This window comes from Montipora capricornis, chromosome 14, assembly GCF_036669925.1.
Source record: "Montipora capricornis isolate CH-2021 chromosome 14, ASM3666992v2, whole genome shotgun sequence".
NCBI lineage: Eukaryota > Metazoa > Cnidaria > Anthozoa > Scleractinia > Acroporidae > Montipora > Montipora capricornis.
Window position 1 is genome coordinate 2,895,549 of NC_090896.1, and position 21,770 is coordinate 2,917,318.

The window sequence follows — 21,770 nt, forward strand, 5'->3', positions numbered from 1 at the left end:
CGATCGTCTGAGAAGTGTTTCCATAATATAATCGTCCCGATCGCCTCTGAACATTATTTGAAACGACTGGCGTGATAGGGATGATCCAGATGATCGTATGGAAACCAGGCTTTAATCCCATTTGTTTAGCTTTTTTTCTCTCCTATCGAAAAAAATGTTAGTAAACAATTATTTACCTCTATCTCTTCCCCGCGGTTTTCCCCAAGACAGTCTGCGACCAAAGATAGCCGCCAATGATCTCTTCATCAAGGAGGAGTCGTTGAAATCCATTTGAATCGCCTGCAATATTCACAAATGTGAGAATGATATGTTGTGAAATTGCATATATTAGAAATTCGGAAAAAAACCCGAGTTCCAGATGGGATTTCAACCCAGAATTCATGGCTGTTTTTATCGTTTTCCGAGTGTTCTCTAGCCTGCAAACGCAGGCTCCGTATCCGTTGTAAGTGTTATCTATCGTTAAATCCTTTGTCCAATTCTTGAACCTAGAAACAAGAATTGGCTTCGCTTCTGCAGCAATATTTATCAGTTATATCAGTGATGTTACGGGTAAGGGAACATCGAAATCATTTCTCACACCAAGTCTTATAGTTTCTTCCTCCGACTCATGCATCGAACTTTAGCGGTAATAAAAATATGTTGTCTTGTCTTGGATTAAACACAACAAAACCCGACTGTATTGCATTGTTAAATTTAACTGATTTAATTTCTGGTAAGTTTGAAATGGAAGAAAATCTTCTCTTAATTGATCTCATTCTATTGACAGGGAAATATTAGTCTTTATTCAAGAAAATGCAATGGAAGTCTTCTTTTGCTCAGCGGTTTTATTGCCAGAACAAAGCGTATTCACAGCAATGAGCTCCATATCGCGAGAGAGAGGGGAAAGGTAACTTTAGATTAAGGAAATCGGAAAAGGTATTGAAAATTTTTACGGAGTAATTGCTGATTGTTCTGTGCGATGTTAACCGGTTATTTTGTTGTTGTTGTCGTTTTTGGCTCATATGATCGTAGTGCTCGTTTGTGTAAATGTAGGTATGTGTATAAATATACTTTTTCAAAAATTTAAAAATAAAAGTAATAAAATAATAATTTTAGTTGTGTTGCCCTGGTCAACATTTGTTTATTGTAAACTATAATATGAAGACTTACGTCTCCAAACTAATTTCCATTTTTTCCAGACAAACTTTGTGTTTATCAACTAAAGGAAAGTCTTGAGATTGGACCACCTCATTAAAGTTGGCGTCGGGACGTGCTTCATTCCTCTCAAATGGACTGCATACCCGTGGAACATGATCAAATTGTGATAAAAAATAATGAGAGATTACTTAAAATGCACAATTAGGTTGATCAACAAATTTGCAATAAATAAAGTGATATAGATGGAAGGTATCATATCGATGTAGGGTTTGATTATGCCATGCAATTACGTTTACTCAGCCAAAGTGATTTGCCATGCAATTACGTTTACTCCGGCAAAGTGATTTTGACCAGTGGTACTGTAGCCAGATATCGGACTTCTTGCAAGTATTTCGAGCAATAACACTTGGTCAAATATTGCAATACTACGCAAACATATTCAAGTGTGTTTCGAAAAGCTGTATTATATATAGGACAGAACGCAATATCGGGAACGTCGTTCCCTACTTGCAATACCAGTTGGTCAAATATTGCAATATTCGCTCAGGTATCGTTTACTGTTATATACTGGTATCGTAGCCATTAAAACCAGTGTTTTGGAGAAGGCAAACAGACGAACAAACTTCTCACATTAAGGATAATCGACTGTTGAAGTTTCACTACAAAACATTTGACCCGGTGCTCTTAATAAGAACAGCACAGACGTATCGATAGAATGGCGAATGATTTAGGCTCGCGGAGTCTTTTTCTAACCGTATTTGAAGTTATGTGGCTTGTCATTCTGAATGGCTTGTCTCTGGTTGGAAACACCTTGGTCTGTATTTCGGTTTACAGAAACAAGCGACTTCGTACCACGACAAATTTGTACATCATCGCTTTAGCAGTGAGTGATTTGCTTTCCGCTGTTTTCGTGATGCCTTTGAGTACGGGAGTGTTGATCACCAGCAAATGGATTTACGGTGGAACAATTTGCCAACTTTATGCCTTCCTCAGTATGTTTGTTATCTATGTTTCGCCTGTAACCATGGGTTTAACAGCCGTTAATCGCTTCGTAAGAATCTGCAAGTCGGATCGGCTATATCAAAAACTGTTCTCAGTTAAGAAATCGCGACTTTTGCTTGCGTTCGCGTGGACATTTGTGGCTTGTTACACGGGTATCCCTCGCTTGTCCGGAATCTGGGCTTTCGAGTTTGTTCCGGGTTACGCCCAATGCACCATTGCCCACCTGAGTGAAAGTGGTAAGACGGCTCATTACATCATTGTTGTCTCACTGTTCTTCTTAATGCCGCTAATAGCGACCATAGTGAGCTACACTAAAGTCGCTCAGAAGATTCGTCAACACAACGCAATTCGCGGTGAATCTCTTAATACTGGCATCAGTGCGCACGAAATAAAGCTGAGCAAATCCCTCTTTGCAGTTGTTTTTGCTTTTATGATTTGCTGGATCCCGTTTTGGATCATTATTCTTCTGCGCCGATTTCGTCTCGTGGGAAAGATGCCTCGAAGCATCGAACTCTTCTGTTTATTTCTCTTCTATCTCTCCAATACAATTAACCCTCTCATATATGCTGGAATGAACCCCGAGTTTCGCAGAGAATTTCGCAAAATTCTCTTCATTGAACGTTTTCGAGACATGGTAGCCTCTCTAAGTGACAGCGGGAAAGGCAAAGTTGATGATTCTGAAACATCCAAGGAAACTGAATTAAATTGACTTTTAAAAACAATCCGAAACTAAAGTGGTGTGTGGATTTTTCTTCTTTCGGAAGTGAATCAATTTTTTTTCCGACTAGCAAGATAAGAGAAGCTTTAAATCTCCACTTTACACATGAGCATCAACAATATGTATACAATGTAATGTGTAATTAATGCAAGTTTCGGCTTTATATCGATTCGACATATCAAAGGAGCACAAAACTATGGAATCAACTCTAGATCTTCCACTCCCCCGATCGAAACGTTCATTCTCCTAACTAGTAGCATGAATTTCTTTGTTAGGTAGTCATAAGAATTCGGTGTTTAAGATCACACCTCTTAAGCTGATAATATTCTTCATTCTCAATACCTGTCTGCTATTAACTATGGTCTGACTGACATTTCATTGAAATTGTGAAGAGAATTTACGTATCGATCATTCCTGGGAGTCAAAGGGTTAAATCTTTGGTATAGGATATAACACAACTGTAAGAGTGTGAAAGGTAGCTCTTGACCTATAAGCTCATTTTCGTTAATATGGCTTAATTGTCAATTAGTATTAGCAGATAATCCACTGATTTACTTGAATAATTATTCCCTGCCAGAAAGCAAAATTTTAGCTTTTAATCAAAATAATCAAAGAGGAAGTTTGGTTAATTTGATTGATTGATTGATTGATTGATTGATTGATTGATTGATTGATTAATCCATTGATAGCAGAGTTCTGCGCGCGAGGAGCACCATTGGTGAGATTGGTCAGCGTACGTCCACCCCTCCATGTGTGCTAATGTAAAATTTGGTGGTGCAACCCGCGTTTTTTGGCGGCTTCATCTTTGATATTGGACATCCATATTATAGTTAATTGACACCTGTCAATACAGGGTACCTGCTCACCAGTATTATGTGAGCATATCGTGGGCTCAAGTTTAAAACTCATCGAGCTTAATTGTATTTTTTAAAAGTTGACTGCTGACCAAGTACTGGTTTTCGATTGGATCGCAGGCTCAAGTCATGTTATATAATAATATTGCAAGAGTAAATAACACTGGAGCCCCGCTTTGAGGCTTGGCTAAATCGATATATAAATTAATTGATTGACAAGAAAACCCAAGACTCGTGCAAGTTGCAAACGACTCACACGAATCAGTCAATCACTTTATTAACGTGGTCGGTACAGTTAGTTAAAAGCTAGTTTACAAGTACGCCACGAGATAGTTAAGATCAAAATACAAAAATAAAAACTTTATTGGAAATGTGTAAATTTAAGGAAAGCTACAATTGTAATGAATTATGATTTAAAATGGTTTAGTTCCAATGTTGTCTAAGTGTAGAATAAAAATTATAAGAAGAGTAAAGATCATCTGAAAAATTGATACGCATCTACTCTATTTAGATTGAATTTCACGTGGTAACTCCTTTTGCGTGAACTTGCGAGAAAGCCATAGGGCAAAATTTGAGACCGATTGTAATTTTTTCCTGCAGTACAAAACACTTCCTAATTTTTAAAGGAAAAAAAGCTCCCCCCCCTCCCCCCTCCTCTCCCTCCTTGATTAGGCAAACGCAGGCTGAAATTTTCGTTTTCCCAAAAGTTAAGGAAACTTCTTTGGTTTCAGAATTAATTAAGGAATGCATGCTTTTATGCGGTTTGCGGTTTGGCACCTATACGTAAACGAAATGTTAAATCTATCTCTTGAATCTGACTCGTTTGGTCAATGTTTATGCTTTAATGCTTTAATTGGATACTTTAACTCAGAATGCACTATACCAGTAGATCAACTAAATAGCTATACCACATAGGACAGACCACAACACCGGGATTTCCATGCCCAACCCACTCCTGGCGAATAGTGTGTGGGTTCTTTTACATCTCAAGGGATTATGGACATTGAAGGGTTGTGAGACGGGGCCTACGGTTTATCGTCCACATTCGAGAAAACTAGAGAGAGAGCCTAATCATTTGCAGATGTCACAATGGTCCGATGCCCAACCAACTGAGCCAAACTGTCTGCGGTCAGCGGTTCTTTATCTAGATTGCACAATAGTCAAATACTACCTACAGTAACATTTAAAACAGTATCAGAATTTTCGAGGGTATACATGCACGGTCATCTCAAGAATTACTTTGAACTTTCTTTATCATTTTAAGTCGTCTAGGAACTACAGAAGTCGATCCCTTAACTCCAAGCTTGTGAACTAAATCGAACTAAATCCCAGTTCTAAAGATAAAAGACTTTTAAAACTAATAGTAATCTCGGATTATTGAGGTGCGTTCCACAGTCGCTTTGAAAGCAAGGAAGAAGGGTAGGAAAAAAAACGATCTTATAGGACCGAGGGTTTGTGGATAAGAACATGTACTTCTTAAATCCCGAGTATTATTACTCATGCGACAGGATTAAAAATATTTTGCCCTTGGCTACACTCTGAATCATAAGTAAGTGCGATTTGTTTGATTTAAGAAGGTAAGTTGTGGTAAAAAATAACTACGCCTCATTTCCGAGGAAACGATACAACGTAAATAGATCCCTGAGAGTACATGTGGCTACTTGTCAAATACTATTTATGAAAGTCAAGCAGACTGCTGCATTCCTGATAAAACTACGCGAAAATGTATTTTTTAACAAATAGTATTGTCAAATACTATTGACCCAGAAAAATTGACGAAAATAAAATGGAATCGAGTAACATGACATGTTGATCATTTCCGAGTCAGTCACTTTAATTTTCTTTCACAGCAAGTTAAAGCGCCGCTGAATTGCTGTCTACATTAAGTAAATAATATGAGAAAGACTTCAGCTTGACAGTGATCACTATTAACACTGAGATTGCTTCAGTGCTTGTATTTCCATTAAAGGATGCTATCACGATAAAAGGTCACTGAAGTTAATCCCTGTCGGGCGGGGTTGGAATCTGGATGTGAGACCATTGAGATATACGATTCCTACATGCCATATGCATTGTAATCCTGACCATTGATCACTTAATTTAGGAGACACGAATATAGGAGTAATCACTGATTGTGAAGTGTCTTCGTTGCTAAGATGCGAATGCACGTATGATGTAATTCAAGATGGCTCTGAAAAAAGCAGACGAACGAAAAACGAAAAATTGCTAATTCACACTATGCACAGGACACCCAAGATTAGAAATTGCGTTCTCCTAATGTCGAATACAAATTTAAAATTAAAGACAATGCAAGACAATGAAAAAGTTCAATACTTAAGGTTAATTATTACTGGTTCAGATTGACATAAGTAAGGGAATGAATTTTCCGTTTGTTATTTTCAACATATTTCTTCCTGTTTGTTTGCCAAGGAGCAAATTTACAAAAGACAGACAAGGACAGTTTGTTTTTACTGAGAATACAATTTAAAAAGTATCCATTGAAAGAAAAAGCAGAGATAAAGTTGAATCAATAGCCTATTTTGCTAATGGTTTTTTCCTAGTGATTCCGTGTAGCTACAGTCCTTTCTGGGAGCAAACGAACAAACTGTAATTTCAAATTAACTGTCAAACTTGCCGTTAACCCCCAAAAAGGACCGGAACTATCCATGATTGATTAGTAATAGAAACCAACCATAAGCAAAATAGATGAATGATGGGGTTGGTTTTGTTTTAACATTCGTTCGATTTTGTTAAACAGGGATATTGAAACACGATTTTTAACCAATCAGCGTGCGTATTTTCTTAGAACTGTTTTCTAAATATATGTACATAGAAGCAATCCAATGTAAAGTCTCATTGCCAGCCTAAATATAGTACACCACTAAAATCAAATCTACGTTGTAACGGCTCTTGCTCAAAATATTTAACTTCTCAACGTACACCGACAGGAAGATTGTCCATGGTTGCTTGCCTCAAAACTCTGGAACCATTCCACATTTCTTTTGTGATCGCGAATGATGAATGACGTAAAGGCTCTTTGCTCCCCTCTTTCAACACTGTTGGGTATGCGTGTGCGCACTAATCGGTCTGTCAATGACGTATCCATGTCCGTATCCATAGTGACAAACGTGACTGCAGGCTCAGACCGAATAAAAGGCCTCTTGTTGAATCAAATGTTGATGATGAGATGCCGCCAGCGTTTGCCCACCCCAGCAGTCAACATCGTTCAACATCGTTCAACATCGTTCAACAAAATCGAACGGATGTTAATGAAGCAAAAGTTGAAGCCGTTTCCCCGGGTCTTATTAAGGAAAGGTTTCGCTCTGACAAAGGACTAACGCTAGATACATCAGCTCAGAAACCTTTCTTATGGTGCGGGTTAATTTACTTTGACTAAATTAACTCACAACCAATTTTCATACGCAAAATAGGCTATTCCCAATGAACAAGCTGAGTAGCATTATAAATCTGAAAACAAACAACAGCAGCATAATAGAGGGCATTTTATGAACAATTCAACATTCAAGAACTCAAACAACTTTTTGGCAAGAAAACACTTCAGTTGTTAACCATGAAAACAAAAATAATTTGCTCCTTGGCACTTAGTAAATAATATATTTAGTTTAGCAAAGAGTAAGGGTCATGCTATTTGAACTTACGCCAGTTATGCGCAGTGCTTGAGCAATTCCTTCATTTTCCTTTCACTGCTTTTTACGTTGCTGTGAAAAGAAGATTTGTTGTTTAAAAATGGCCGCCGTGACGTCATGTCCATGCTTTTAATCTGTAAAAAGCACGCAGAACAGAACAGAATGCTAACTACTGCACGGACTGCATGCGCCAGATATTATTAAATTCCGTCGTGCCACGAACAAGGAAGATGCTCATTTGCGAGCATTGCCTTAACTGAGTTAACGGTGTGTCCACAGGCATAAATATATGTTATTTGCCAGCTGGGAGGTCCGTATAGCGAAAAACTGTGACCTCGGTCTTAAAAAAGCTGCCCACGGCAACATTTTTAAGACCGAGGTCACAGTTTTTCGCTATACGGACCGACCCTTAGCTGGTAAATAACCTCTCTCTCTCTCTCTCTCTCTCTCTCTCTCTCTCTCTCTCTCTCTCTCTCTCTCTCTCTCTCTCTCTCTCTCTCTCTCTCTCTCTCTCTCTCTCTCTCTCTCTCTCTCTCTCTCTCTGTCGTCCTCTCTGGCATCACTTTTTTAATTGTTGACTCGCACCGCGCTTGATAGCGAATGCAGTAAGCGACTTACAAACTGAACGTTTCCCTGAAGAGAAATATTTTCTTTGCATTCTATTTCCACTCTTCTTGTCTCATAAAAATCTGTTTTGAAACACTTACTTCCGTATGTAAACGGATTCGGTGTCAAAATATGGAAATTTAAGGTCATTACACAAGCTCACGCAACCAGGGCTAGGATTCCGCCAGGGGTGACGGACAAGATAGAAAAATTCCGCCCGCTCCCAGAGCCAATCAGAGTGCACATGCAGTATTCGCAAAATTCCGCGTGCTCACGCACTGAGAAAAAAAAAAGAGACAATTACTTAAATTGTCCAGATAACTGCGAGGATCACTTTTTCCTTTCACTCTTAATTATAAGTCTTCTCGGATAGGGACGATAAACCGTAACCCCGTGTCACAACCCTTCAGGTTTCATCCCTGGTAAAGAAAAATTGAAACATTCAGGTAGCTCCAAGGGGATTCGAGTCCATGCCCCCTGTGATACAGGTGTAATGCTCTACCCACTGAGCTAGGAAGCCAAACAGTTGGGAGAAGGTCAATTTGTTGGGTTCATTTGTTCCCGCAAAAGGACTGATGAATGAAATAAATGTGATCCTCGCACTTGATGGACACCTCAAAAATTCAGATGGCTTCAATTTGATTCGAACTCACGACTTCCGCGATGCTTGTGCAACAAATATGAAACCACACAGTTGGCTTCATAGCTCAGGTCATGGGTTCGAATCCCGTTGTCTATAAGAGTGTCTATAGGAGACACTAGGGAACTGAAAGCCTGGTTTTCACCAGCGACGCAAGCACAAGCCCAAGCCGCATAAGCAGCTACTGCCAGTGAAAACGAACGTCGACATAAGCATCAAAATCAACCACGGCATCCGCCATTTTGCTCAAATGTTCAGATACAGGGAATCTTGAACGAGTGCTCTAATTGGCCAGACGCAACAAATTTCCTTGTGCTTATGCTGCGTTTCGTTTTCACACGACGCAAGCGAACTCAAACATAAGCACAAGCCAAAGGGAAAGGAAAAAAAAGTGATCCTTGTGCTTGTTCTTGGGCTTGTGCTTATGCTTGCGTCAACCCTGTTTTCACGGTGAAATAAGCGCTCTTATACGGTTGTGCTTGCGTCGCTAGTGAAAACCAGGCTTCTGTAAGGACGACGACAAAGACGGCTACGAGAAACGCCACAATGAGCAAAAAAACAGCTCTGCACGCTCTGCACGTGCGCATTTTACATTTGCGTACGTGAATTCACCAAATTTGAGGTATTAGGGCCGTTTATACGAGAGAAAATAAGCCGCGGCTTACTCTGGCCGCGGCTTACGTAAGCCGCGAAAGGAACTATTTATACTAGTATAAACTCCCCGGCCAGGATAAGCCGCGGCTTGAGAAAGCCGTGAACGTAGATTTTGTACCATTTATACGGGGTGGTCGCGGTTTACGTAAGCCTCGGCCAGAGTTAGCCCCGGCTTATTTTCTCTCGTATAAACGGCCCTAATGTGGAGGATGTGAGCACCTGACGATCAATTCTCAATTTTTGCTCTATACATCCACACCGTTCTCACCGACAATTTTATTTCTGGAATATCGACACTCATTTTCCATTCCGAGCGACTCGGAGTGATCGAAAAATTATTACAATAATGGAAATAATATTTTTAGACAACGCGTTTTTGTAGCCGTCAGGCGTCGTCCTCCCTTAAAGGTCCCTAATTGCCTAAATAATCCAGATAAGTGTGAAGATCATTTCTCCCTTCTGTCAATAGAGCGAGTTTCAATCGAGTATCGTAAAACCAAAACCAAAGTAATTACTTTGGCCAATCAAAAAGGACGGAGACAAATCCGGTAAACCAATCAAAACTCGAAGTAATTACACGTAGCCGACACAAAGCGCGGGAAAATGTGCAAGCGCGAGCCACGATTGGTTTTGGTTTCACTTCTGATTGGTTGAAAAAGTGGCGCGAGAACTTTGAACCAATCACTGAGTGAAGTAATCTTAAACCAAAGCAATTCACTAATTACTTTCGACACTCAATTGAAAACCGCTCTAGCCCGCTTCATTTACATTTCTTTCAAAAGTTATCATCACACACGCCCTCAACAATTATACGACAGCCGAAGCTTGACTTTAATTCACAGAGTTAGAGCTGAAATGCCAGGCAGTTATAGTATTTGCTTGTGGATGCTTCGGGTCACACGAAGCCCGGCGAAGTCTTGAAGACGAATTGGATCAATATTCGATAATCCCGATTTCAAACGTGCCAACTGGTAACCAAGTGCTTACACATGAGTATACACTCTCACACAAATGTTTCCAAGTTTTAGTTTTTCCATATCGTTTTCGCAATTCGAAAGAGAGAAAAAAAACACTAAACATTTAACAACTGTAGATAATCTGTACTACAATCACTAAGAATATCGTGTATATTTGTAATTAAAAAGTCTCTTCCGTGAAGCAAAACCATAAGAGTACAAAAAAAAAACATAAAAGTGCTACGGCAGATCGATTGCACAAATGATAAGCAAAACGTTTGTGTCATTTGCACGTGACTGTCTGTCTGAAAACCAAAAATTCATTCCCAACAACAAAACTTGAAAGAAGTCTGTTTAAAGCGCAAAGCTCAATTTGATCCGCAAATTATTCGTGCCCCTTGGGAATCATATTTATTCCAATCAACAGTTACTTTCTTCAGACAGCCCCGCACGAACATGACTTCTTGCCCATTCTGTTTCTTCAATAAGTTCACCGAGTTAATCTCATTAGCAGCTAGTTTCTGATGTGGAGGGCCCGAAGTCTACACGTCGTACTGTACGAAGATGGTTCAAAGCTGAGTTAGCTTTAAAATTTCTCGCCCCTTGCGCTCCTTGCTGTACGCGAAGTGAAACTGAATTGTGCGTGTTGGCATCAACATCATCTGATTTTGTCAGCCTTCCCTCAGCGCTGGTAGATACATGAACGCGGCGACGCCATCGTTTACAGAGCAAGATTCTTCGAAATTCTCTTCTGAAAGCAGGGTTCATGCCAGCATAAATGAACGGGTTAATTGTATTGGAGAGATAAAAGAGAAAAATGCCGAAGAGTTGTACGTTTCGAGGCATCTTTGCTACGAGATCAAATCGGCGCAGAATAACAATGACCCAAAATGGAATCCAACAAATCATAAACGCAAAAACAACTGCAAATAGGGATTTGCTCAACTTTATTTCGTGCGCACTGAGGCAGTTTCTTCTTCCACTGTGTTGTCGTTCAATGATCGCTCGGATGTTGGATCGTCGTTCAAGAGTTGCAGAAGCCGAATAGTTGTGTTTTCGGATCATTTTGGCGACCTTACTGTAGCTAACTATAGTAGCCATTAGCGGTGTTAGAAAGAACAGGGAGAGCACTATAGCATAATGAATCATCTTTCCAAGTTCGCTAAGGTGCACAATAGAATCTTCGTCGTAGCCTGGAACAAATCCGAACTCATGTAAGCCAAAAAGGCAAGAAACAGTGGTGTAACAAGCAACAAAAATCCACACCACTGCGACCAAGACGAGAGACTTATGCATAGAAAACAATTTGTTGTATTGCAGATCCGACTTGCACATTCTTACAAAACGGTTTACGGCTGTCAAACCCATAGTCACTGGCGAAACATAGATGACAAACAGGCTGAAGAAAGCATGAAGTTGGCGTATCGCTCCACCATAAATCCATCTGCCGTTTATTAACACACCCGCACTTAATGGCATCACAAAAACAGCGGAGAGTAAATCGCTTACTGCCAAAGCGGTGATGTACAGGTTCGTCGTGGTTCGAAGACGTTTGTTACTGAAAACCGAAATACATATCAGAGAATTTCCCGCGAAGGATAATATATTCAAGATTAGCAGCGAGCAAACTTCTACGATGATTAAATAAAGACTACGAGCGCCTAAGTCCTCCGCCATTACTTTAACAGCGCGAAAACGTTTTGCTCCGAATTTTGGCTTTGTAGTCAAAAGTTGAAGTACTGCAGACTGACCCCGTTTTAAGATTCAGTTATTGGCGATAATATCACCTTCAGCGTGTAAACTTACTGAATTGTTTGTTGTTGTTTGAATTTGAGCAGATTTTCAGCTACATATCTTAATCCAAACCTTTCAGTTTCCTATAGGACGTAGAGATCTTTCACTTAATGACGGCATTTTCTACGTTTTACATTCAGCCTTTTTTACAAAATAATGAAAGATTTCATTTTCCATTTCCACCGAGATGGGTAAATGTTCTAGTGTTATTTTTTTCTAGAAAAGGCTCAACGCAACGCTTTATGCTGAATTTCCTTTCAGTTTAGTGCCCGTATTTCAGTTTTTAACTTTGCACGAATTTCCCGCCATAAGGAGCTCGTTCCATCAGCCAAAAACGGAGTTTTGTTCAATGCCAACTTAATTTGTGAAAAGAATCGATCCAAAATACATAGAAACCAACTTGATATTAAAACCGAAGCCGTAATTTTGATAAAATTAACCGTCTTAACTTTGCATGTTAGCGTGACTCAGTTCTTTTAGCAAGTGCAATTACGCAACCCTAATTCATGTACGCTACTCAAAGTGAAAGATAGCGCCCACCAACAGCGCGCATTACCATGAAAGCGCTTGTTCATCATAACACGTTGGAGGAGAAGACTCTAATTATTTATTAATTATCAATTACTGATTACTAATTCATTGATAATTATTCATAAATTCCTAAAGAAATAACACACAAACAGCAGTGACAAACATGAGTAATCTCATAATTTTTAAAAAACACTTAACGTTTCGAGTGTGTCAACATTCATCATCAGAAGTAACCGTTGAGGAAAAAACCCTTATTTAAATAGTAAAAACTTATGGCAACTGAAAACTAGTTAAAGCTACAATAGTTAAATTATCATTTTTGATTAGGTGAAGTTTCATATATTGAAGAAAATTTCTACTTTCACCTCTTCAGTGGCTAAACTTGAACTCGCAACTGACCAGCTTCCAAGGGGTTTTTGCTCAGATGCAGCGGCATTCTCGTTTCAAGATCCCATCGTTTCTCTCAGCTAGCCAGCCAGCCCATTCTCTACCTTGACAACATGTCCTTCTCCCCGAAGTTATCTGATATAAACTATTGTTAATTTGCTCTGAATTGTGTATATCAGATAAATTCGGACACTATGTCCCAGGACTTGTGGCAGCAGAGGAAAAAAATGAAGATAAAAATCATATCGGTGGATAGGATTCGAACCGGGAGCTTCAACTCTATGGGAAACGCTTCACTCCACTTTACCACTGAAGATCAAGACACCGATCTTTCAAAATAAAGATTTATTTCAGTCTCACATAGAATATTATTGCTGAAGAGTAATAAGATCTAAGCTAGATTAATTAGCCGTAGGCTTTGATTTTCAAATGTTTAGCTTTGTCGTGAAGTTTGGCAACCGACCTATAGCAGTGTTTAATATTCTTTGTTGCCGAGTGATAATATAGCATTATCAAATTAATAGTGTTAAAAATAACACAGGAAAAAATAACAGATCCCCATTTTTGGATATTTTAGGGTATTTTGAAGAATACCAACAAAAATCTCAAATTTGGAAGAGTGAGACAAGTCCCAGTCAGGGAACTTGGTTGGGAATTCCCTGGTTGGGACTTGTCTCACTTTGCCAAATTTGGGATTTTTATTGGTATTCTTCAAAATACCCTAAAATATCCAAAAATGGGAATCTCTTATATTTTCCTGTGTAATGTCCCCGAACAGCTAGCGATGTGGTGGTCACGTCGTTAGGTGACGGATAAAAACAATAAACATTCCCAGGTTCGAGTCCTATGTTTCATACAGTTGCACTGTCTTTTCAAACAAATATGACCATTTCCCACTAGTCCTGGGACACAGTGTCCTAAATTAACGATAATAGTCAATTCAAAGAAAATTAGCAATTGGGTCTATCAGATAAATTCGAGGTGGAGGATAGGTTGACCTTGACTATGACACCATGTGACTCAGTACAGGTCACAGGGTGCAGAGGAGTTTTGTTGCATCGTACACGACAAAGTCTCACCTCGTGAATTCCAAACTGTGTTTGCTTTGTACAATACAGATTGCAAAAATGAAGTCCTACTGAATTGCGAACGTTTTCTACTTCCATATCCTTCTATATCCCCAGATCTTGTGTCTTCTCTCGAACTCTTCTTGCACTGTTTCCGCCATCTTTGTTTGCATATACCGCAGACCAAAGTACTGTGGCAACAAAAGGTTGATTCGCTGCCAAAGGTCGGTTTCCAAATTTCACGACAAAGCTAAACATTTTAAAATAAAAGCTTAGGCCTAATTTATTAATCTAGCTTCAGCAGAATTACTCTATAGCATTGATCGATATTCTATGCGAAACTTAAGAAATGTTTTTTTGTGAAAGAGTGGTGTCTTGGTCTTCAGTGATGAAGCGGAAAGAAGCGGACCCTATAGAATAGAAACTTGGAGTTCAAATCCAATCCACGAATATGATTTTTTATTTCCTTATTTTCTCTGCTACCACAAGTCCTGGGACACAGTATCCTAAATTAATGATAACAGTAAATTCAAAACAAATTACGAATTAACGATAATCGTTGATTTAGAGGAGAGATCATATACCACTTTCATAAATGGCTGCCCCTTTTACATCACTTGATGCAGCTTGTCGTAGCGAGGCTAGTAAGGCTTTTAAGCATTAACACAAAAAATATTTTATTTGGCTGCGATTATAAGAGCGGTCTATGTTGTAGCCGGCACGACCTTTTTTTTGGTGCTAAGGCCCACCGGTCACGGCTGCTTGCTTCAAAACTCAAAGAGAGACGCTACGGTAAGGGAACGAGAATAGGGAGCAGTTTAGCAACGACAACAGCGACGGCAACGAGAACGTCACAAATTTGCATATTTAGTAGGCAAAAACAATAGCTTTGCACGCTCTGCACATGTGGTTTTCATTTTTGTGCATTTCTTTGCCGTCGTCAGCGAAACAGGAACGTGAAATAGCCAAATTTGAGGTTTTATAACAACGTCAGCCCTTGAGGATAAATTTTTATTTTCTCGCCTAAATTACGCGTGATCGTGACCCAGATCGGTTTCATTTTTCAGGGACTGCCACATCATTGTCATGTTAAAAAGCTTGGAATAATCGCGAAGTGATTACAATAACGCGAATTTATGTTTTGAGATGACGTACTTGTTGCCGTTCCCGTCGTCGTTGCTAAGGCTCCCTAATGATGCAGCACAATCACAAGAGTCAAGCCTTGATTTCTTCAGGGGCACCCAACGAGAATATAGTTCATAACCACTTAAACATAGCATTGTTAAACGTATTTTGGTATTTAAACCGTAGATATAGGCATACTTTTATCCCCTAAAAATATTTTATCTGTTCGGATTTCCTCGCGGAAAGTCTAGTGATCCGAAAATTATAGGGATCAAAACTTACCTTTTCGAAAATTTCAGCCAGAAAAATAGCTCCCAAGGTAAAAATCCGTTGAAAATGGGCAATTATACCATTTTTTAAATGTTCGAAAATCCTAGGACAGGCAGGAAAGCAAGAAATTTTAGAACAAATGTTCCGAAAATTCTAGATCTCAAATCGTCCTCCGAACAGATATTTTCCGAAAATTGACGTTGGGTGCCCCTGTTTCTTCAGGATTTCAGTTGCTCAACTGACTGCGATGATCTTACCAACTTTCCATTCAGTTGCTATCATTAATCAGTGTCATTCTTAGGAAATTAACAATTCTTTTTGAGTTGGGAAAGCACGATTCGTGATCTTCTGTGATAGTGCTAAAGTTCTCAACACCTTTCGTTTTAGTGAAGGGGATTGACTTTGTTAATTGTTCCTCATTTTGTTCATTCTGGCCGTATATGGTTCCTCCAGCCCTTGTAGTTTCACGACCGAGAACAAAAGATGCTTGGATTTTCGTAACTTTCGAAGCCTATAAAATGGCAGGATTTGTTAGAAAAATGAAAAAATGGTCGCAATGCGTTTCGAACAGGTGCAAAGGTTCATTTCAGCGAAAAAAATATTTTGGGGTTGGGGACACGAGCACGTTCAGCCGGATAAAAACCTGAATGCTCCAGAACTGGAGTCGAGCCGGTTACAAGTTTGGAAGTTTGGATTACGATTTCCGATCATGAGATCCGGCTACAGGTACAACTGAGCCTACGGGAAACAAGCTTGTCATTTAATTCTATTTGTTGTTCTATGGGCCATTCCGGAATCGCGCAGGGAACTGGGGCGAGTTTCAAATAAACTGACACCATTACATGAAGAATAACATTAGGGCCGTTTATACCAGAGAAAATAAGCCGCGGCTTACATAAAACGCGAACACCCCGTATAAATGGTACAAAATCTACGTTCACGGGAGTTTATTTTCTCTCGTATAAACGGCCCTATTGAGATTGACCATCTGTCCAAATAATTTGATTCCTTTAGGTTGAACAGAGACCAAATTACGGACTTATAAACGTAGTTAAAAGTCCATAAAAACGTCTCTAATTTTGAGGCTGCGTTCCCCCAAACCATACAAACTCTTAATTTTTTTACGATTTTTGAAATATGCACAAAAATAGGGAAACAAAGTGATTTTCACCTCAACTATTTCCAAATACATGTAGTGGGTCCATGACAGGATTTTCCGGTTGCCCCAAATCTGATAAAATTTTTAAAGAGTTTTTATAGTTTTTGGGACGTAGCCTCAAAATTAGGAACGTTTTCATGGATTTTTAACTATGTTTTGAAGTCCGTAACCTGCTCTCTGTTCGAAAGATGGCCAATCTCAGATTTATCGATTGGTTCAAATTTGAAATTCGCCCCAGTTCCCTGCGCAATTCTGGAATGGCCTATTTCTCTTGTTGTAAAACCGTTATTTCTGAAGTTTTATGGTGGAAACTCACTAATAAACGTCAAGTACACGAGATCGAGTTGAAAACCATCGTAGTAAAGCAGCAACTTAGGCAGTTTAAGGTGAAGAAAGTCTGGAAATAAAACAGGTTCTATCTCATGACGTGCAATAGCGCTGCACTGCTCTGCACAGGGACCCGAGTTAATTATCAAGCCAACTTGGAGCGCGGGTCACTTGCGTGAGTTCGAGTTTTATCCCGTAAGACCAGTGGACAAAATATCTGTTCCGCGGTGGAAAATTCAGCTGGCTGATAAGTTGTTAATTTTGCTCATAGTCACCCTGGGAGAGCGGAACACTTTTTTTTTTCCAGCAAAGTTAAAAAGCTCAAAAAAATTTTTGTATCGTTTTCTTGTAAGTTTTTTTGCCTATTATTATGCATTTGGGAAATAATTTTTGTTGGGTGTCCTTGTAAGAGGTACCCTACGAGCAGTTGGTTTCTCCTACTCTTCCCGAGAGAGAAACCACTGCGAGCAACCGTTTGATTTTCCATCGAGCATGTGCGAAGTACGTCACACCCCACGTGATGTATTTGACATCACTTCGTCTTATTTCGCGGGAAATCCCTACACAACCGGCTCGCCCAAACGCAGCAGTTACGCCCTGAACGAACGCGCAAGCGCCAAACTCCCAAGTTTACTAACTCGTTTTACCGGTTCAAATTTAATTTATACGTCCTTGGTGCTGGACGGCGGCTCACTCAAAGAAACTAACGGTTGCTCGCAGTGGTTTTTCTCCCGGGAAGCGTAGGAGAAACCAACTGCTCGCGGGGTATGTAAGAGGTGAGCGAATGAATGATATATGGGATATATGAAATGTTCATAAATAGAATCAAACGCTCGCATGACGTTTATCACTGCTGTATTCTGAATGTTCTTTTCTGATGTTGTTGTTGTTGTTGGTGTTGTTGTTGAAATGAAACCGTCGACGAATTTTCAAACGAAAAAATAAAACTTGCTTTAACAAATATAAAGTATTACACAGATTTCTCCAGAAATGCAGCTTATAAGATTCTCGAAATCTTTTAAAAGCGTCACTATATAAGGCGACATATAAGGCAGCGTTTACACGAACGCGGTTTCACATCGACACGGTTTCATGACTTCGAAACCGCGTCAAAAATCTATGCGGTTTGGAAGTGTTTACACGGAACCGTTTTCGCCAGAAAATCTAAGTCGCGATGGTATAAGGGAGCGTGGGAACTACGTGCTGAATTAACTATTTTGAATTGAACAATGCAAATTTCGCGCTAAAATAGTAACCGTATTAAAATCGATGCGGTTTCGCTGTTTACACGACAAATGAAACCGCATTGTTTTGAAAACGCTCCACTTTTGGCAGCGGTTTTAAATCGACGCGGTTTCGATAACAGTTTCGATCGGTGTCGTGTAAACGGAAGGTGTAACCGCATCGATTTCGATGCGGTTACAAATGAAACCGATTTCCTGTAAGCCGAAGTGTCACTTCCCCAGTTACCAGGGGAGGGGATTGTTCCTTCTTCTGTTACCAGGGGAGGGGGAGGGGACTGAAGACTCCAGAGTTTTGAAGCAAGCAACCGTGGACAATCTTCCTGTCGGTGTACGTTGGATCAGTGGCTTGATCTGATCGGCGTAATTACAAGTTGAGAAGCTTAATAATTTGAGCAAGGGCCGATACAACGTTGATTTGATTTTAGTGGTGCACTGTATTTCGGCTGGCTAACCAGCCTTCCTCAGGTACAATGAGAGTTTACATTAGATTTCTTCTATGTACATATACTGATAGTAAATGGATGTTGACTTAATACTGGGAAAATGTGATAAAATATGGCAATTACAACAAATTTGAATTCAAAGGTTACGAGTGACAGAAAAATAACGGAAGTGACTGTAAATAATAAACTGAAATCTAATACGTTTCTTAGCGGAAAGATAATAGGTGTCTATCAACTGCCAATTCAAGGCCACTGACAGCTGAATAATTCTGCAAGTGTGCTGTCATGTTTCCTTCGGAAACGGTCTAACGAAATGAAAATTCGTTAAACTCAACCACTTTGTTATTTATTTATGAATATTGACAGGATACATTTCAACTCGCTTTGACGCCTCCTTAAGCGTGCCCTTAGCATGGTGTCGGCTTTCTTACACGAAAGTCACGCAAAGTTAAGCAAAAGGCCTACGGCAAAACTCGATTCAACCGGTTTGTTCAAGTCTAAAATAGTTAAAAGGATCCATGCATTTAGTCCGTGCTTCAGGGCAGCGAGCAAAAAAGGCTCTGGGATGATAGTTTGGTGCAATTTTAAAAATTCGCCAGTTGTGACTTTATCAGAGAAAGATCTGATTAGACCGCACACACGCTGAGTTCAAGAAGAGGTCAGGACATCATTCGCTGCATCGAGTCAACACATAGATTTCATTATTTTGCAAAATATCTGTTGCCGGGATTTGCGTCCTTTCTTTGGAAAAATGGCTTCTTATGTACAGGAATCGTACAAGGAAGCTAGTAAAGTCAGCAGGAAGTCATTTCAAGAGAAAATGAACAAGTTGAAACTAGGAGTAAAAGAAACAGAAGACAAGGTCAAGAAGTATAAAGAAGAAACATTGGCAGCGAGGCGAAGGGAACAGTCTGCAAAACTCAAAATGAGGGCTATGTCCGAGAGAATGATGGAAACAGAGGAGCAAATTAGAAGAGTTGAAGTTCGTATTGCTCAGCAGAACAGTCGAAGAAATGAGATCGCGGAGAAGTTACGGGAGAACGGCCGCGTGAAAGAAGTTTGGGAAGGCTGTAAAATAGACATTGAACAAAAGATTCGGGAACTACATGAGGCCCAGCAGCATACGAAGGAAGTTCAGAAAATGAATAAAGGATTATTGAAGGTGGAGGCGATTTTGGAGGTGAAAATCGAGAAAGCCGAGCGCCGTGCGCAAAAAGCGTCAGATAGGGCGTTTGTATTGAGTCAAAAGATTGCCGTTCATCGATATCTCGCTGAGAAGAGACCAGAGGGATTGCCAGAACCAGATGAAGAAACAAAACTCCCATTGTCTGAACAGGAAGCCAAGATGGTTAACATGAGAGAGAAGATTAAGAGCGCTATTTTACGCCAGAGAGATGCCGAGCGAAGGAAATGCACATTACAGAAAAAAATTGACGTGATAGGACAAGCTTTAGAAAACTATAAAAGACGTAACTTAGAATTCCAAATTAGCAAAAGAGAATTACTTAGCTCAAACTTTTACTAAACAGTATTGTGTTTGTTAAGTACAGTTATTTGAAAGAGTAGTTTGTTTTGTGCAGCCGAGGGGCTTCAGTTAGATTCTAAAGTAAAGGCAATTTCATTTTAAAAAGTGAACAATTGAGCAATATTTTCTTCTTTTGTTTACATAATTCTGTCACGCAAGAGGTCGGAATTTCGTATTTGTCGTAACTTTAATAGTCCATAAAATCATATGTTTAACCGTCTGCTATCTTTTTTCAATGGAAATGAATTTATTAGCCTGTAACAGAGCAACTCAATTTTGCCACCAAGTATGGAATTAAACAACACACCAAAAGAAAAAAAAATGAAAATATTTGTAGACGTTCAAATTATGATTATGGATTCAAAAAGCGCTGTTCTTTTGTACCCAATTGCATAGAATATGGATTAATTATGATGTAGACTGTGTGCCGGAAAATAAAGCTGCCTTTCTTATACGGCTACGAAACTCAGGAACTTAATATATTTGTGGTACGATCTACTGATTAAAGAAAATTACTAAACATTAACCAGTCTTAATGTGTTTTTCCTACAAGTCCCCCAGACGATCAAACATCAAAGTATATACTTGATTTTGCTCAACACGACATTCCTGACTAGTTCAATTTTGGTCTTCATTCAATGGCTACAGTTCGAGGTTGCATTTGTTGCCTTGCCAAACCACTCTTTTAGTTCGTCTACCTCCTATAGAGTGAAACTAATTTTTTAAACCGAAATCCTTATGAAATTTCACCCCTTTTGGAATTTCAATTCTTCTGAAAGCCCTAAATATATCCGCTTTTAAGTGACGCCAAGATGCCTATGATTGTATCCTCACAAAAAAAAGAAACCCAACAACAAACAAACAAATAGATTATCGTGTTGGTGTCTTTCACTAAGCCTTCTAAGATTGAAAAAATACTTGTTTTAGAAAAAATTGACGCTGATTACGTGAAGCACAGTAAGTTCGCGAGAAACTAAAGTTTATTACTCCATGCCTTAAGTCAATTGTGCCATTACTATGGGAATCACGCAAGCTTTCAAGTTTCCGGGTTTCAGTTCAGTCTCGAAAAAAAAGGGCTTTGAGACGAGTACGTTTCCATGGTTACAAAATAAACATATTTCATCATCCTCACTGGACCGTGAAAGTGATTTCTGGAGCACTTTTTATTTGAAAGGAAAAAGACGAGTGTAATTTTTCGCAAATGGATCAGTAGACATTTTCTACAAATAAAAGTCTGGAAGATCGGACAGAGTTTGCACGATTTTCCAGAAAACCAATGAGAATTTTTTTCCAATGGAAAGTTAAAGGCATGTAACAGAGCCGGTTCTGCTATCATGAAGTACGTGGTTCAGTGATAAACTGATCATTTCGTTGAAAACGAGAGAAAGGGCCATTTGGCCAGAGTTTTTCCCGGTTTCCATGGCATGAAGCGACTAGGAGTATTTCGACTCCCCCTGAATGGGATACAAGTCCATCTCAGGGCTACCCCCCAGCATTAAATTCGCCGGTACCCATTTACACACCTGGGTGAAGAAAGGAACCGTGAGAGCAAAGTGTCATGCCGATAGGTCGGGATAAACGCTACCTCACCTAGGAAAGCCAGGTGATGGGCTACTGATGGGCTCCTGTCCTTGATAAAATGTTCCCACGGTTACAATTTCGCAGAGAATTCAAGGGCAAAGGT

General features: G+C 39.5%; 3 protein-coding genes across 4 annotated transcripts in view; 2 read left to right on the forward strand and 1 right to left on the reverse strand.

Annotated features, from left to right (window-relative positions):
- The window catches only part of LOC138033442 (octopamine receptor beta-1R-like), a 10,742-nt gene extending 6,544 nt beyond the window's left edge, over positions 1-4,198 (forward strand). Inside the window, exons 2-3 of the mRNA XM_068881184.1 lie at positions 767-886; positions 1,835-4,198. Of these exons, the coding sequence (XP_068737285.1) occupies positions 767-886; positions 1,835-2,848 (1,134 nt within the window). The 3' untranslated portion in view covers positions 2,849-4,198. The remainder of the gene's footprint in view (positions 1-766; positions 887-1,834) is intronic.
- A 5,959-nt stretch (positions 4,199-10,157) lies between these two features.
- On the reverse strand, positions 10,158-14,131 carry LOC138032658 (melatonin receptor type 1A-like). Of its 2 annotated transcripts, XM_068880368.1 has the most exons (2): positions 14,006-14,131; positions 10,158-11,772 (listed from the first exon to the last, which is right to left on the reverse strand). In XM_068880368.1, the coding sequence occupies exon 2, from the start codon at positions 11,691-11,693 to the stop codon at positions 10,722-10,724; it is 972 nt and encodes a 323-aa protein (XP_068736469.1). In that variant the 5' UTR covers positions 11,694-11,772; positions 14,006-14,131; the 3' UTR covers positions 10,158-10,721. The 2 variants fall into 2 exon arrangements, with proteins under 2 accessions (XP_068736469.1, XP_068736468.1); XM_068880367.1 differs by lacking the exon at positions 14,006-14,131 and having other exon boundaries at positions 10,158-12,287.
- A 4,781-nt stretch (positions 14,132-18,912) lies between these two features.
- Positions 18,913-20,612, forward strand: LOC138032283 (tropomyosin alpha-3 chain-like). Its single transcript, XM_068879925.1, has one exon. The coding sequence runs from the start codon at positions 19,313-19,315 to the stop codon at positions 20,084-20,086; it is 774 nt and encodes a 257-aa protein (XP_068736026.1). The 5' UTR covers positions 18,913-19,312; the 3' UTR covers positions 20,087-20,612.
- The last annotated feature ends 1,158 nt before the right edge of the window (positions 20,613-21,770 follow it).